The sequence below is a fragment of the Dunckerocampus dactyliophorus genome, chromosome 1, assembly GCF_027744805.1.
Source record: "Dunckerocampus dactyliophorus isolate RoL2022-P2 chromosome 1, RoL_Ddac_1.1, whole genome shotgun sequence".
NCBI classification, from domain to species: domain Eukaryota; kingdom Metazoa; phylum Chordata; class Actinopteri; order Syngnathiformes; family Syngnathidae; genus Dunckerocampus; species Dunckerocampus dactyliophorus.
In genome coordinates, this window is record NC_072819.1 from 43,173,646 (window position 1) to 43,192,531 (window position 18,886).

General features: G+C 41.6%; 1 protein-coding gene across 3 annotated transcripts in view; it reads right to left on the minus strand.

Moving 5' to 3' along the window:
- Positions 1-18,886, minus strand: part of LOC129188935 (IQ motif and SEC7 domain-containing protein 1-like) — a 128,529-nt gene that overhangs the window by 68,221 nt on the left and 41,422 nt on the right. For all 3 annotated transcript variants that reach the window (XM_054790093.1, XM_054790085.1, XM_054790144.1), the window contains one exon: positions 16,892-16,999. In XM_054790093.1, coding sequence (XP_054646068.1) covers positions 16,892-16,999 — 108 coding nt within the window. The remainder of the gene's footprint in view (positions 1-16,891; positions 17,000-18,886) is intronic.

The window sequence follows — 18,886 nt, forward strand, 5'->3', positions numbered from 1 at the left end:
AGGAGCCATCTCTTAGCCCCCTAAGGCCTTGCTCGCTCGCGCACGCACGCACACACACACACACACACACGCACACAGTACACACTTAATAGGACAGGCTGATGTCATTTTGATTCCATCAAGTAACAGTCAATAAAGGTACATTGAGTACGTTTACATGCAGCCAAATAACCCTATCATAACCGGAATATCAGCAATAACCCGGTTGCTCATGTAAACACCAATAACCCTTTTGAAAAACCCGAATATGCTCATATTCCGGGTTTTAAAAACCCAAATATTACCCCTTGGTTACTCCTTTTCTAACCCGAAAATCGGGTCATGTATACGCCTAATGGGACATCCCGATGGAAAGGAACATTAATTTGTGTTGTGCGCATGTTCTATTCGAACAGAATCTTTTGTCTTTGGCAGGAAATACTTGTAAACATGACGAGACTCAAAACCCCACACTTTTGGAGCGAGGGGGAAACAAGCCACCTCGTTAGTGTGGGGAAAGGCAAGAACATTATGTCTTTTATTGACGGTAGAAAGTACAGCAATAGCGAAATCTATCAGAAGGTGAGCAAGCAGCTACGCAAAGCAGGGTTTGTACCAACGCACCTTCAAAAGTGTCCGGGGGGCCCTGGTGGATGTAGCATGGATATGGATGGCGCAGCTCTGGCTCCATTTCTTATTTCTTCACGTTCGCGCCTTCCATTAATGAAGAAAGTCAGACAGAATAGTGTCAAGTACTGGTGGTGGGTCAGTACAAGCACCAAAACAAAGGCGTTCATTGTCCGCCGTGCCGGTGTTGTTGTTTTTGGATACAGGAAGAAGAAGCGCAAATGACGTGCATTGCGTCATGATGTTTACCGTGCGTTGAAACATTGTCCATGCTGGGGTTTCGTTTTTTGTATGTCATTCATGTAAACGGGTTATTCCGAATGTTTCAGAAACCGGAATATTGACCTGAATATTAACTGCATGTAAACACAGTCATTGTCATTTCTACCATTCACAGGATCGTCTTCAAACTACCAGAAATTCTTTCTCTACGTCAGAGCAAAAACACCCTTGATATTGAAAGATACAGTATCTGACACGAGAGAGGTTAAAGGGTCAGCATCGGCTGTCTTCAAAATTTTACGAAGTGGGTTTTAAAGGAAATGCCGACCCTTAACGCTTGAGAGAGCTGAGATCAAAGATCAGATGAGTAAATGCTTCATATGACATCACTAATGTTTGCAACTTTCAACAGATTACCAGTGATCAACACACACACACACACACACACACACACACACACACACACACAATCCTCTTGTTGTGATGATCTAAAGTGGATTTACACTCTTTTACTTTCCTCTCTTAACTACCACTCTCACCCACACGGAGAATCAGGGATGGGCATTCAAGTGAAACAGCAGGCTGGAATGGCAGACAGAAGGTCAGGAAAATTCTGTGCAAAAATTTCATCACATCCACATTTGCAAAAGCCAACTGAAAATCTACGAAACATCACAAAACCACAGCCTGAAGTTGACTGTTGACAAATATCAGCAAAGCGATTGTGAGGGTATCCTATGCATGGCTGCTTGTTGCTACCAAATAGAGCTTCGATTACTTAAAGACGTGGTGACATAGCATCAACAGGGATGTCTGATAACATCAATCGGCCATTATGGCATAAAAATAAGATATCGGATTGCATTAGTATCGGTTTACTGCCAATAGTGATATTGGCGCGAGAGTGAGACTGCTAATGAGAAACTGGTACCACTGCACGTACTTTCCAGCGACCGCAAAGCAGCTACACATCATGCCAAAAAGGAAACAGAAAACCATAACAAGAGCACAAAACAGGAAACGACATGAAAACTAAGGAAAGCCAAAACTTAAGCCCAACCTGTGATGCGAAAAATGACAAAGTGCTGCTTATGCGAGGGGGGAATCATGCGCCTTCCTCCAATACTTCTAATCTAATATCACACCTCAGAATCACACGCAGCGTTCTGGCAGTTTTTCTACAACTTGTATTGCATATTGTAGTATTTGTCTTATTTTGCACAAACAGTGAAGACGCATGTATACAAAACCTAACTTGAATGTCCTCAAGTTCATCAAATCTGGGGTTCAACTTCAAAATCCAAAAACTCGGAGGTCAAACTGTCAGAGTTTTTCTGTTCCCTCGCAGGCTGCCTCTGGTGCATGGCAGGGCACAGTCTGCTCAATCTCTTATGCAAATTAGCCATGCTGTTGGGTTTGTTTGGCAAATGCACCACTGTTCAAGCTGCTCAGCACATTATGACACAGTCAACGCTAAGTTGGCAATAATACTCAAGTAAGAACAATGGAATGTACGCCGCATAGTGAGCTGTTTGTGTGAAGCAATTTGCAGACTCTCGCTCACCGCACGCCCATCACCGCCTTCGTGGTGCGCCATCTGAGATGTGGGTGGGTACAGCTGTTAAGGTTTATAGGTTGTATTATTAACAGTGGTTACATTTAGACTTTTACTAGTTACAGATGTTTAAGCATTACTTAAAACACTGCCTGTACAGCTAAGAACAGTGTGACCATAAAATAGTTTATTTCCAATATGGGAAGAACTGTTTTGATCACCTTGATCACCTTTGATCACCTTTGATCACCTTAACACAAATGATGGTCATCAGTGGTGCGAAACATTAGAGCATGACGTGGCAAATTTCTTAGCAATAAAAAAATGTATTAATCCTGACCATCCCAAAAAAAGCTAATCTGTGTATTTCCTACATCCATCCATCCATTTTCTATGCCGCTTGTCCTCATCAGGGTTGCGCATATGCTGGAGCCTATCCCAGCTGACTCCAGGCGAGAGGCGGGATACACCCTGGACTGGTCGCCAACCAATCGCAGGGCACATATAGACAACCATTCACACTCACATTCATACTTATGGCTAATTTAGAGTCGCCAGTTAACCTAACATGCATGTTTTTGGAATGTGGGAGGAAACCGCAGTACCCGGAGAAAACCCACACACGCACGGGGAGAACATGCAAACTCCACACGGACACACATACGGGGAGAACATGCAAACGCCACAGAGATGCTGAAACATATTTCCTACATATTTGACGTAAATCACGGGTCAAACGTGAATAAGGGAACAATTGGGCTGTTATCACATCAGGAACATTATTCCTTCTCACGTTCATCTAATCCGATAATCTGACTGTCATTTCAGATTTGCAGAGTTCTCCGCCACACACAAGTGGATCCGACCCATGGCAGTGTCTTGTTAATAATTACATACACAGGCCAAATCCCTCTACCTGAGCAGTAGAGTCACAAAAACAGCCGAGAACAAGCCATCATACTCGCCAGTCTTTTTTTTTTTTCTTTCTGGAGAAATGCGCACGAGTCACCTCAGCTCTCCAAAAAACAAGGCCTCACACCCTCCCTCTTGGCTTGATCTGAGGCCTGATGCATGGAATTGCAAATGCATCCTATCAGACAGGGAGATAGATTTGAAGCGCTCGGAGGCCCGTTTGCCTGATATTACTGGGGCAGGGAGCTGATGAAAGGATAAGCTACGCGAGAGAGTCACACAGTATCACTAATCTCTCACTATATCTAATTTACCAGGGAAAGTGTCAACGTGTAGTAGAGTGAAAGAAAAGTGCAGGTCGAGAGAGAAAAGGATGCTCCTACATGTTTTTACCAGATCAGCGGAGCTTCTTACACCTGAAGGCTCAAACATCACACTGATGTCACACATGATTTTGTGTGGAAATGTAACACCTGGGCTCTTCTGGCAGACATCTGCATGGCTTTCATTACTGCTGGAGGGAGGAACTGACTGAAGGTGCACTGCACTTGTCCAACCTTGACGGAAGCAAACGTGAATTCCGACTATTCTGCCCAGGAAGAGCCCTTTCATGTGTGCAAAATGTAGAGCAAAAGTATGTGTACCGTCTTTAGTCATGACCGTATCATACATCGTGTTCTCAGCTGCAACTATAGCGCAAGTTGGATGTGCTTTTGTTCCAAACGTAAAATGTGCCAAATAATATCTTATTATAATTGACTACGAGAGGTGGGTGCAAGTCAGCGTTTTGCAAGTCTTAAGTCTTTATTTAATCTCAAATCAAGTCTCAAGTAAAGACGTGAAGGTCCAAGTCAGGTCTCAAGTCTTTAATCTCAAGCCAAGTCTCAAGTAAGTAAAGTCTCAAGTCTCCAGTCAAGACAAGACAGGTCGAGTCAAGTCCAAAGTGATAGGCTTGACATTTTTGAGTCCTTACAACTCATAAGCACTGTTTAGTGCCTCCCAAATAAAATGCATCTGAACAATCGATTCAATCTGACAAATGCAATCAATGCATTTTTATAAGACCAGTGTGACAAGAGTGTTGAGATAGCATCCAGGATTTAGTTAGTGCACACAAATGTAACCCACACCCTCGTTGTTTGTTCTTAAACCTGATTGCACATTAATAGCTGCAGTCATATTCAAAGGGAAAATATGTTGTCTTGCTGGAAATTACATAATAACAATCACGTTAGTTGAATAGTTTGAATGGGGACCCATTTTGCAAGTCTTTGATGATGTTGCCAAGACGGGTCTGAAGTCATCAAAATTGCGACTAGAGTCTATTATGAAACGTTCTAGCTTGCTGCACGAGCAGAAAAAGAATTTAAGCACCGCACCATGGAAAAACAACAAAACATCCTGCATTGAGTTTGTCAATAAGGGTGCCTTCACGCTTGCAGTTAGGAACTCTAACAATTAAAAAAAAAAAGATACTTGGTGTGCACTTGAGTGCAGTTTGGTTAGTTTTCAGGCTGGCATTTTTGCCAGCAGACCAAATGATGCTCAATTAAGTAACAGTACGGCAATGGTGACATGGGACACATGAACTGACTACAATAATGGGGGAACTGTACCATACAACTTTATGTCACTCCTGGGTCTAATCAAGCAGCCTGCGGAGTAATGAGTTGGTTTACAGCACCCAACTTATATACACAGCAACGGAACAGGTGGATTACAATGTTGACTTATGGCCAACTATTACTGGAGCTTGCATAAGGAGTAAGCATATCTATGTATAGGTCTTGACTACTTATGTATGCGTGTCAGCTGTGAGGTGTTACCTTCCCCTGGCATATGAAGCAAGAGCTATAAAGTAGTTACATAGAAAGTCCTAATACCAGTTAAGCGTTTGCATACAATCACAGCTTGGTGAGACCGCATAAGTAGCATGTACATTGTGCGCCTAAACTCACGCGTTCAACACAACCTGATGGCTTCCCCAATACATGGAGTTGTAGGACCTTTTTTTCTACAGCGGAATTTTTTACCAGTTGAGATGTATCGAAGAGGATATAAAGAACATAAGGATGCCAGAGGTTCCCGCAGTTCCTCCTTTCACACAGAGAGGAAGATGTGATCCAAGGAGACAGCCATTCCAGCGAATTCACCGAAATGTCATGAGCAACACGGCCCTTTTGTTGAAAAGAGACATATGTGTTTAACTACTGTATTTACGGTCCTGGGCTTACATTTACCTTATTTTGTAGTGATTTTTACTCAACTTTCTGCTGGATTTTGGCTCAGCATCGCTTTGTTTAGCTCGCATTTTGCGACATATCCGGTGTTACGGTGTGTTGGTGCGGTCGGCGTTCACACTTACATTATTCAGGACTTGAGTCCACTTGCAGCAAATATGATGGCAGACACCTACAATATTTTAGTACCTCTTCCAATCAATATTGTGTAAATAGAGCTATAAAACACAAATGAAGCCAATCATTGTGTTAAATACTGCTTGATCATCATTGTATTGTGTCATCATGAGCATTCAAAAGCCATATATACTGTATGTGCTGCAGCAGCTTCAGTGCAAAACAATGGAGGCACAGGAAGAGCACACAGAACATATACAGCACACATCCCTGCCTTTGTCTCTTGGCCAAAAGGCTCAGCAGCAGAACTCGGCAAAGGGAAGGGAAGGGCACAAAGAGAGTCACATTCTTTTCTTTTACTTAGCCAAAGCAGCTTCTCACGAGCCACATGACCGTTTGTACCCTGCAATCAAAACTGTGTGCTCCAGCCGGGCCTGTAATTAACTGGAAAATGATGAAACAAAAGCTGCAAAGACAACTGAGAGGTTTCACCAACGTTCCAGCACATCATGGCAGCGAGGCCTCTATTTCACTGGCTTATTAAAGCATTGCAAGTTCCCATCTGGTGGAGTCAAAACAATACAAACAGCAGTAAATAACAAAGGACCAACAAACACCGACTCCAAATGAAGCGGAAGGCCCTTTTATTGCTTCCTCTGTAACTCTTCCACACACAACAGTGTTTGCTGCCATTCGCAATGAATGTGCGACTTACTGTTAACTATGCAAGCCAGAACCAACAGACTAAATGACAGTGAACACTCCAACATCTCTACGGCCATGGAAAAATGCGATACAGTGGAATCTGGAAAGAGGAACACCATACATACCAGCATGTTGCACAGTCTCAGGTTTGTTTGAATATTCCATCAGGACAAACTTTAAATGTCACAATGCATTCATTTATAAGATCCTTAACTCTCATGCGTGTAAAATTAATAGATAATTATTACTACGGTTGCACTGATTATAATTTTCTGGTCGATCACCTATAAAATTGCCTGACCTGCCAATTCCGATTTTGGCCAATAACAATTTTTTAAGGATACTTTTTATTTATTTATTTATTTATTTATAAAATAGATATACGGCCTACTGTCCTACTGGCAACATTCTGTGGTGGCAATTGGAATTATAATGATCACAAAAAGCACACTTCCAGAAGGAATCATTCAAAGTCTCTCAAGAGACTGGCTGCAGTCCTTTGACAAGATGCAAGGCAGTGGTTTTCAGCCGGCAAATCATTTGAAAATCTCTCTTACTCCTCCTTTCCACCAAACAGGTTTGGTCCAGTTCTGAACAATATGCATTTCTTTTCGAACCATTAAAATGGGTGCCAAAATATGTGACATGCACTGTAGTGTGGCAGTGGTGGAATTGTGTCCTGTGTTACATTGGAATGGAAGAATGTGACTGAAGAAACCAAAAAGTACCTTTAAAAAAAAAAAAAAAAAAAAAAAAAAAAAAAAACACCATGGATTGCGATGGAGAAGGCATTTCTGTCGCTTGTTTACAGATAATGTCAGCCCACAGCACCGTTTATCTTCTTTGTTGCATTCACGGGCGAGCTACATGCTTTGCTGTGCAATGATTTCTCACTATTTATGTGGCTGACAAAGCTACCGGCATCCTTTCTACGGACCTCACACAGAAACATCGAGCCTAATCCGATACTATGGCCGACCGAACCGGACCGAAGCTTGGTGGAAACTTGACTCAAGTCGTTTTCCCAATTATCCGTGAGCTATATGGAAACACTGTTCATGAATACCCGATTGGCGCTGTATTCCCGCGTTTTCCCTACCTAAAGTCATGTGTAGGAGGCATGCTTGGGGGTCTGCTCCCAGCAATCAATAGGCTCTGCAGTCTTATTCGATGGTCTGGAGATAATCAAAGGCTCTGAAGTTGTCATTCACCAAATGAGCACCACAAAGCACCATGTGAATTATTCAGAAGCAAAATGAAGCTTTTTTGTTTAGATCCAAACTAATAGTCAGTTGCAAAATCAGAAGCCTGCGGCACAAATAAAAGGGAGTGGCTTGAAATGAGAAGTTTCATAACCTTTTGATGCTACTGGGACTTTAACAATTGCAAGTTTAGCGCTGGCAGGGAGATTTACGCCTCACCGTGACCACCTAACCTTACCTTTACCTCAAGTCAAGCTCCTGACAGTAATTACGAACCATTCCATGTGTCCCTCATTGAGATGACAGATTGACCAGGAAATAAGGGCTGAAGGAAACAAGAAGAGAGAGAGTGCATTGCATCTTTCAGTGATGTGTGTAAAAGGCTTTATTTGTGGGCTGGCTGCAGGCAATGAACACAGCTACTACTGCATACCCAAACCCTCCACATACCAGACAGGTTGAAACATTCCATTTGATGCGCAACATTATGCACAGGGTCTACCATTGATGTACAGTAGAACCTTAGTTAGCATATGCCCGGTTAGCGTATATTTCACTTTAAATCATTTTTACCTTGATTATCGTACAATATGGCATGTGTCTTGTCGAGTTATTCATACACTGCGTGAGTCCAACTGTGTTCATAACTAGGGTTGGGCATCTAGCATCAACGGGAACTGGGACTAACATTCTGATTCTCCCGGAATCGGTCTTTTTTATTTTATTTAGTTTGGTGATCGACCAGCCAGCTGACCGGCAAAACACCAACGAACAAGAAGCGGAGTGCCCGTGTCTTTGGCACGCTATGCTGGACTTCTTCCAACGAGTCAGCTAAGTAAAGCAATCAATTACGTCAATCTTATGCCAACATTGAAGCAGCAAACAAATTAAACTTAGTGCAAATACGGAGGCCAACCCAAATATCCGGCTAACGCAAGGCTATGTCATTTTTGACGAGACAAACGACCTAACGTTACCGCTAGCTGTCGCCAGGAAGTTGACCACACCTCGCATTAAGTGTTACTCCATTTACCGTGATAGTTTATCGTGGTGAAGTTAGTTACACATTGGACGTTGGGTATTCACCTCTGTAGCAAGCAGCGGTCGTGCCCCCTCACTGTGCCCGGACTGCTCTGTAATGGTGCAGGGAACTCGCAAGGGAAGTGTCGCTCTAATTTCTGTGAATGTGTACTCCTATGTAGAGGGACTTCAAAACATTTATGTTCAAGTTCAATGGTTTGATATTTATATACTGGTTAAAAATTAGAAACTCATAGTAAAGTAATTCATGAAAAGTTCATATAATAAAAAAAAAATCATGGCGGCAAAACTTTGGTTAGCGCCCTAATTTAAACCATGCAAACTTTTATGACGCTACCTCTGAAAAGAATCGGAATTCGAGAATCGTTAGGAACCAGAATCGAAACGAGGAATCAGAATCGCTCAAATTCAAACAGTGCGCAACCCAATTCATAACGTATTTTTTAAAATGACAAAATTTGCTTTGTGCTACTTTGGACACCGGAACTGGAAGCAATTGTCCCCCAGCTCTGTCACTCGTCTAGGACGGTTGACTCTGTAGTTCTTTGCTAATTGACGCGGTTATGCCACAAAATAACCAAATAAAGTTGCAGGTGCCAGCATTTTGATAAAGAAGGTGAGAAACACTTTTGAATTCAAGGAGTAACACGGAGATGGAGTCCATGTGTATTTTGCAGCGTCATAGCCATCTGGACAACAATCAAGTCTTCAATCGAGGTGAAAGTCACGTTAAATGTCAAGTGGCATTCTCTGAATGTATTCCATCACCGTGTCTCATACTGACAACCGTTACAAAGGAGACATTTTCATCATAAGGTCATCCCTCATTTATTGTGGTTAATTAGTTACAGAACTGACGGTATTAAATTAATTTCTGCAAATGGAATATTTTCGTAGTTAGAGCATAGAAAACTTGTTTACAACCTTCTAAATACGGTTTTTAACATTATTAGAGCCCTTTAGACACAAACTAACACCCCTATAGTCCCCTTTACACTCGTATTACCCGATATAGTACACATAATGAGAAAATAAGCCATTTACGACACAAGTAAGACTCGTGCCTGTGTGTGTTGCGGTAGATGTGCTAGGAGAGCTGAGTGGAGGGGAACAGATAGGAAGTGTTGCGTTTTAGCTTGGTGTGGGCTACGGCTGCAACAGGAGCTTGTGTCAGAAATTAGTGTGCCTGTTGTGCGATCATTCAAACCTGGTATGGTGCTTGTGTGCCTCACCATTACAGTAACATTACTGACACCTAGTGACCAGCGTTGAATACTACATGTCATCACAACATCTTTGAATGGGTCTTCCGAAAGCTTTATATTTGTATTTCTGTTCATTTAGCCATTTTGATGCTTGAAATGCTTAATTTAGGCAAAAAATATGTAAAATGAGCTGAAATATGTATCTTTTTAACTAATAATAGGCTGTATTCAACCACAAAACAGCATGATATATTAATTCATTAAAATAAAAAAAACTTGATAGAGTGAAGGCGCGAAATTCGAAACGCAGAGTGGCGAGGGATTAGTTTGTGTGGACAGTGAGATGAGGAGCAAATAGCATCCGAGATTGGGAAAAAAAAAAAAAAAAAAAAAAGAGAATCTCACTTTGTTCTGTGCTCCCCCTTGAGTTTTACAGTGTTTTAAACCACTACTGAAACTAAAGAAGCCAAACCAATTAGCGGACAGTACATACTTAACACCAGCATAACTCATCTCTGTATATCCTTATACACTATATAGTCTCATCCTTTTAAGGGGCAGCAAGTTTAAAAGCTGATTTTTATTCATTTTGGCCAAGCCACACATTTTTTTTTTGTTTTCAGATCTGAAGGACATCGTTGCAATACTACAATGGGAGACTGAGAAAGTACTTTACCATGCCTAAAAGTACTTTTCACACATCTATGTATCATATTATTGTTTTGCAAATAATCCTTCCAGTCCACCGCAGCCTCTCACTACTCCACATTGGCACGATGCCCATAGTGGATTATCAGGTAATTGTCTTTGACGTTAATCTTGCAGTGCTTTCAGCTCTACTGGTGCTGGGTCAACACAACAACCTCAGCTAATCACGTTGGAGTGGGTCACTCTGCATTTTTCTTCGCATAAAAGTGCACCGACGCAGGAATAATGCAGGCCGTAGTCAAATGCAAATATGTGCAAATATGTAAATGCATTCATAAAAGTTGCTTATTGTCTCTGAAAGCAAACTGTTGAGAAGCCTGTAAATAATATATGAATCTTTACGAATTGAGTGCAGTTTCAGTTTTCATGAAAAGTTTTCTCCTTGTCCTGTAATATGACTGGGGCATACTGTATAGAGTATTATATGCTGTCTGTTTCACACTTGCTATGGAGAACAAGACTAATCTGGACAGTTTGCAGCATTATTGCTTTAGTTCTCCAGATCAGTGCATAAATGATGAATGGCTCTTTTAGCTCTGAGTGAGTCCAAACTTACCGCAGGCATCAGCAGCATCAGTTGCCCAACAATTAGTTTAGCACGTTTCACTCAACTCAAATAAGCACACAAATGGGCTGGCACAGTGTAGCCACGACAGTGCCCATGCACAACTATTGCAGCTGTAACGCAACTATGTGGGAAACAAGAGAAGAGGACGGTAGACTGCAAAAAAAGAACAGGTAAGTGATACAGGGGGAAAGAAAAACTCTAAAGCAGAAGCAAAGACTTAAAGTAAGTCAGCCCTGTGGGAGAGCTTCTACTATTTCAGTTTTGCAGCTGCTCTGCTCGCAATTAAGGTGATAGGCAGTCACCTGAGATCACATCAACTCCATACAACACCCCAATGTTGCTGCATTAATACCACATCCTATAACTTTAAACCCAAGTCTGCAGAAGTTAAGGAAGCCAGCAAGAAACAGCAGAGGCCGGCTGACAAACAAACAATGGCTGCATCATTCCTGCCTATAGGATGTCACAAGTGATGCCAAGTGATGTCACAAGGCACACTATTAACCGTTGTGGTTTCGACAAATACCTCAATGTTATTGTGGAAAGAAAAGAAAAAATTATTCAACCACATTGCAAGACGCATTACCGACACCTACATGACTGGAGTGCAACATCGTTGACTGCAATTTATGACAATTTATGAGATTTACACCGCAGATTAACAATAAAAAACAGACCAAGTTTACTAACAACTCAGCCATCTTTAAGTGTACCTTGTTTCTATTACACACAGTAATACACAAGGCTATCTTAGAGGGAAGGAAAATTTTAAAAAATGCGAGTTTTTTTCTCCTCTTGCTACGGTGCACCTTTTGCCTTTTTTGAGCTTCCATCGTTTCCCCCCTTTTTAAGTATATGGATACAATCAAAACCTACCTGAGTAGCAAGTGTCAGAATGTTCTTGAAGAAGATGCTTAATCCGTGACATGACGCCTGAACGCCTCCCAGTAAGTAGAAACGTATCACAAATCCGTATTTTAACACCACGACCTTATTTCTGTGTTCATTTCTGTATTTCTGTGGTGAATTAAAATAGACCCAAAAAAAATAATGCCTGTTTTTCATTAGTCAGTGATAAGTAAACAACAATAACTATGTAGCAGAAAATTTGTCTTTAAACCAACCACCACATTAGCATTTTTTTCTATGCCTCTGATGAGCACCATAACCACAAGAACCAAAGCAGATGTCATTTTACTGGCAACACAAGAGAGTTGTGGAAAGTTATATTATCTATTTATTAAGATAGACGGCTTCTGGAATGATAGCTCTCAGCATGAAGCTTCCTCTTCCTCTACCGGACGGACGGACGGATGGATAGCAATGACCCATAGCGATTCAGAGGCACACAGCATTTGGCCAACAATCGCATTTGAGAGAGTACATGTAAAATGAGACTTCACACGGAGGTGTGAAAAATGTAGAGCAAACTATTTTGGTAATCCAAATATTTTAGTGCATGGAAACGTTTGAAATTAGAGCTAAAGAAAAACGATTCTTCTTCAGATTCACTAATGAGAGAATTCCTTGTTAAGGTTTGTGAAAATTGCGCAGCTTTTAATGTAAATGTAAACAGGTTTGTCTCCTCTCAAACTATAAAGTCAATTTTTTTAAACAAAAAAAAAAAAACAGTTGGCACTTTAATTCCAGTAGGGAAATAGGGGTTACTTTTGGTCCATTTTTGACCAAAAAAAAAAAGCAAACTTGTTTTGATCTCTTTATTTTTATACTTATTATTTTCTTTCAAAAATAGGGGGAAAAATTGATTTTTTTGGTGAAAAAAATCAGACATTTTCTTTATAGGCCATATCGCCCAGATCTAATCTACAATAATCTACCATCATTGTTGTTCAGCCTGAGCGGGGTGCTATTGTTGACATTTGTGTTCCCGCACTTTCCATTTTAGAGCCAAAAAGTGCTTTAATAACACTCATCCTGAAAACGATCCTCGTCAGAAAACACGTTTTGTTCCATACAAGCTTCCCAGCAGTTCCCCCAGATGCAACCGCATACTTTGTTACATAAGAAACTGCTTGCAGACGTCTGACTGAGGACGGCAGTGACATGGCCCACAAGGATCACTTATTACATTTCACAACATCACTAAGTAGGCTTGTTTTGCTTTTGCTTAAAGGAAAACTGCACTTTTTTGGGGGGAATTTTGTCCATCATCCACACTCCCTCAATGAGACATGAACACACAAGTCTCTTTTTTGTGTGTTATAAAGACATAAAAACAGATTTTAAAAAAGGCAGCTCATCACTGCACGTAATGGGACACACCTGTGCCGCCTACAAAGACCGGTATTAAAACACCTCCAAAAACATCATACAAGGTTTTATGGCTTTCATATACATGTTGTGATCACGTAGCAACGGGTACATTCATGATAACATGTAATACTTACAGTATTTTGTCATATTTTGGTACGTTTAAGCATTACCGGAACTTCCTTCCTGGGCGCATTGATTTCACATAACAAGATAGAAATGAACGCCTAAAACACATCAGCAGCTCCAATATGAAGCTTCACCCTTCGGTATTCGCCTGCGCGCTCTGCGCGGGGCGAGCGTGTGGTGGAGCTAGTCGCTAGCCGGTGTGGTGTGGCAAGGTGTCACTACGTCCAGTAACATAGGTCGATCGCCGTAACGATTTTAATAATCCTAACAGTGTCGCTGTAGCTTGGTTAATATGCACGTCACATTATATGTAAATGCAGTGTTGTTGGCGCTTTTTGGAGTTTTTTTTCAGACGGCTTTAAAGGTGGAATATGTGTTCCCCTTACGTGCACTCTTACGTTTATACCTTTAGAACGCACAGAAAAGAGAAAGACGTGTGTGTTCATGTCTCACATAAGGATTGTGGACGATTGGCAACATTTTAAAACAAGTGCAGTTTTCCTTTAAGGCTGGCTATTATTTATTCGTAACATCAAGCCAGCATAATAAAAAACTATTTTGCAGGTGAAAATGCTGCCACGACATGACAACATTCCACAAATATGGCTCATAACCTTTGCCGCACGTGACTTCCTGTCAATTGAAACAATGCTGGCACTGCACAAACTGCTTCAGCCATTACATTCTCCCCTCATGCACACTGTAATTTGGTTTTATCAAATATCAACAGAAATAAACTCTGCGCTGAAAAAAATATCCTTGGGCTATAGTGATAAAACAACCGTCTGAAAATGTCAATTTCAGAAGCACAAGAAATGGGGTACTTTTGTCAGCAAGGAGGGACTTTGCTTTGGGTAATAAGACGATAGGTTGTTGTGCATGAAGAAAGCAACATTATATATGACAATAACAATATGACCATTTTGGAACTACAAACATTTTATGTTCAATTTCAGCGGGTCAACAGTATTTGGACAGTTACCATATTTGCAAATAAAACCAAAATGTGTAATACTTGGATGACAACCATTTCCAGCCTATGAGTGTGTGAAACCTGGCGCCCAAGGATGTCGTCCAAAATCGGAGTTTTCTCCCTCAAGATGCTTTGTCTGACTGCCTTTGGTTTTGTGTTCAATAAGTGAAAAGCGTACATCTCGGCTTTGATGATCAGCGATCTTGTGTTAGTTTTCTTGTTTGTTACCTGCACTTTCAACATCGTTTCAATTAGGGCGGTCAAATGATTACAATATTTCAGCAGATTAATCCGTTTCCTGATTAATTAATCATGATTAATGACTTTTAATTTGCCATTTTTGCGATATTCTATCAACAGAAGGATGATATATTTGTATGTATTAACAGCTCCAAAAGAAGTGAAAATTGAAATCATGCTAAAAGATACAACACACGTCTGAAAATCTATTTTCTATCTTTCATAGCAGACATGTCTTATGAGCAATGTGGGGTTGCGTTCAAAGACACCACGCAATTTTAGCCGAGGAGCATATTTAAGCAAATTGTACTTCCACATCAAGATCAACCGAGTGCATTTGAGCGCATCATGATGAGAACAGCGAGTGGCCAGCACGGCGAGCACAGTGCTAGTTACGTCCTGCTCCGGCACCAGGAAAGGAGACAATTACGGAGGTGTTCATCATTTGTGTGCGTCACATGAAGCAACAAGTGAGCTCAATGATTGTGTTTTCCATCAAGAGTGAGTTACTTTGAGTGTTAGTGATAAGATTATTCATTTATGGGGTTTTTTTTGTCTTTCATAATAAGGCATAATAAAGGTGTTGTCATGTTCGGACTGCCCGTGAATGCACCTCGTGATACAGAGGTGGACAATGAGGAATTGTTGTTGCGAGATTGTGTTGGAATTGCATTGCTTTTGATGTGTCCAGGTCAGACTGTGGGGATGCTACGCTATGCCTGCATCTGCCGTCATAAAAGAGAGGCGTGGCTCGCCATGATGCGCATGCATTAATTACGCTACAAATTTTGACGTAATTAATTCAATCATTTAGGTCCCGCTGTGAACGCAACATTTTTGACAGCCCTAATTTTTGTGCTATGTACAGTACTTAATGGTGTCGTAGAATTTGTGAGCTTGTTCCATGTATGGAATGCGGTGCGTACGTGGCATGCGAGACATTGGCAACATGCTGGCTATTCTATTATTAGATCCTGAACGTTGCCTTTTACCAAGGTCCAGACCTCAGTGAGGCAAAAGCCATGATGGTACCGATCAATTATTTTGTCAGTGGTAATGCAGACATTCCACATTCCAAACAGCAGTGTTTTTTCATTCCATAATATGTCCCATGACCTGCTCTCCTGAATGTCAGATTTGTTCCGTTTTCTGTTTTCAGGCCTCAAAGGGCAATCTAGTGATAGGAGACAACTAAAAACATTTCAGGAGGGCGAATGTTGAGAGTGCTGAGCTGCTCAAGCACAAAAGGAAACATGCCAAAAGCTTTGTTCTTGAGGCAAACACAATTTTCCTTTCTTGTTTGCTGTATTGCTTCCATTACTACCGTGTGACACGGTTGAACTCTGAAGGGTCAAACCATGACTCTCAGATGAAGAGAAAAAGCTGCATTGAGGGCAAATTAAACTTATAGCATGAAGCGTCCAGGGTTGCTTACTTAGCAACAATCGCATACTGAAGGGTCTCAAACAGAAGGAAGACAAATGCGTGAGGTATGAGCCAGAAATAGCAGCCTTCGCTGCTGCTGTGTTACCAAAAACAACCCACCCGTGATCTTACACGTCAGAAACTTCAGAGCACTGCTCTTTAAAAATAGAACAAGCTCCTATTATACACTGGGATTTATTTGTGGGCTGCGCACAAGCTAAAAGTGGGTTATGGATTAGGCGCTGGATGTTTGATGACGAAGCACGCAGCCCTGGGAGGCGTCTTTGAAAACGCTCTCCAGCCTTTTGAAGCCCCCTAAGTCTGTCCCGCTGATGCTGCCGCCTGCACTTACTTCTCAGCGCTCGCCGTGAGACTCTCTCAAAGCTCGCCGCTCTCAAAGCTGGCCGCGCTCAACTCAGGCTAATGGGCGAGGAGAGCTGAAGGCACATACAGTAGATACAAGCATCATATTTCATTAAGACCGAGCTTAATGAGCTCTGCTTGCCGTGTATTCGGCCACGCAAAGAGCAGCAAAAAAGCGTTGCAACATTGAATTTGCTGGGTCATAAAAAACTGCAGAACAGCCGGGCCGTCTCAAACGTTCTCACATAACAAAACGTGGCGCTCTCACCAGTGATGCACCAGCCACACGAAGGCTAATTACCAGGGCATTGATGACGATGACTTCCAGAGGTTAACAAGGCAACACTGGGAAAATGGTGCCGCAGCGATGGGACAAACAGGTGATCATGAAAGTAACAGCTTACTGTACCCAAAGGAAGAAGACTTCCACTTGCGACATGGGATGGTTCCTCTGCTGTCAGCAGACACTAAGCTCCCGGGATTCTCTGCGACTTGGACAGGCAGGGAGGCATGTCTCCTGTAGGAGGACAAAGCATGTTACAATAAAGCACAACGGCTCAACATGTCGACATGTAAGGGCAGCTATAAAAAGCTGCCCGACAATGTGACTCTGCCTCATCCACCCATCATCAGTTTGTCCCTCCAAGGTTTTACACCGTGGCTATAACAGCTGTTTTAAACTCTCGCACTTTTTGCATACTATCGTGTTACTCAGTGGATTATTTCTAAAGCAGTCGTGAGGGTTTTCACTCACAGGATGTACAGTATATACTTTCAAGGCACTGAGCTGTACACATACAGTAAACATGGACAGAAGCCAGGTCACCAATGAATGTACATACTATATTCTATAACATTATATCTTAAAATAAAAATTATATATATCAATTATACATATTTATTTATTTTTTTAGAAAGTTGTATTTGTGTTTCTGCAGTGATGCAATGTGGATATTCGTCGGGGTCAGGCTCGTGGCATGGGATCTATGAGCAAACTACAAATCTATTTGTTGTCCCAGTGTCGTGGCCGAGAGAAGCGATGGTGGTTGAGGGGAGAGGGGCTGCGTTACAACACTCAGTCCTAATGAGCAGCGTTTTTTTGGAGGTGCACGTCTCTGGAGTTATATTTGTGCCTGAACTTTGAGATAGCAAAGGCTGATTGAGCCGCAACGTGCAATAATTACAGTACATTACAACTGCGCAAGCTCACTCTCTCTCTACTTGTTGCTCAACCTGTGAGAGCGTGGGAGCCAGTGTACGTGGGGGGGGGGTGTATGTAATAATACATTTAATAATACATGTATTTAATAATACATGTAATAATACATTTTTTTCCTAACATTCTCGAGATCGACCGCCAAAGTTCTAAAGATCGACGGGTTGGTGACCTCTGCTCTAGAGACCTGCTATATATTCACTGAGTGCTATCAGAATACAGTATTTGCTAAAAATATCTCAACCCTAAACAACCCTGAAAAGACACTATTTCAATCTGTGAAGTTTTAACTAATGACATGCTTTGGGTGAAGCGCTTTGGGTGCCTTGAAAAGCGCTATAAAAAAAAATGACAAAGATTTAATACATTAAATGAAAGTAACAAAAGAGACAGAACTCCCTACTTTTAGCAGTAATCAATAATGAGACCACAATGCTGTTTAATTATCACTGTCCATTTCACGCAGCTTGGACTGGGCATACAAACAATGTTGATTTCTCCACTGAACGCCTTACAACATTTAATTTCACTTTCACTTTCTTTTACACACTGCCACCAAACCAGACTGCCTCACTGCCTCGGGAGACGTAATGGAGATTAAAGTTATTAGTTTAAAAAAAGAACAAAAGTGAAATTGTCCTTCCTCTCGGTGTAGCAACATGACTATGTGTCACGATTAGGGATGTCCGATATTGGCTTTTTTTGCAGATTATCAATATGCTGATATTGTCCAACTCTCAATTTCTGACTCTGATATCACCCGATACATGTAACATCACATATCTCCTGTTATGGAATTCACGCATTGTGATGATCCACAATATTGTTTTAGACATTTCTCTTGGAGATTAACAAAGTATCTATCTACCAAGTGTATCCGTTTCCAGGTCTTGAGGTTGCTGTAGCCACTGTTGCTAAAGAATTGTTGCTTGTTGTTGAGTTGAGAGTAAAGTGATTGGTGCTATTTACTTCAACACCTGTCTCGTTACCAATCGCATCTCCACATTTGGCGACCCTCGACGTGGGTAAAAATGTCAACTGACAACAAAGACAATGAGACCGTACCGGCGCCGCTGCAAGCTAAGAAATTATCCAACGTCGGTGCTATCTGCGGCACACCCACACCCGTGGTTTCAACATATCAAGTTCGGTTCCGACTGCGGGGAATAACACAGGACATGACAATGT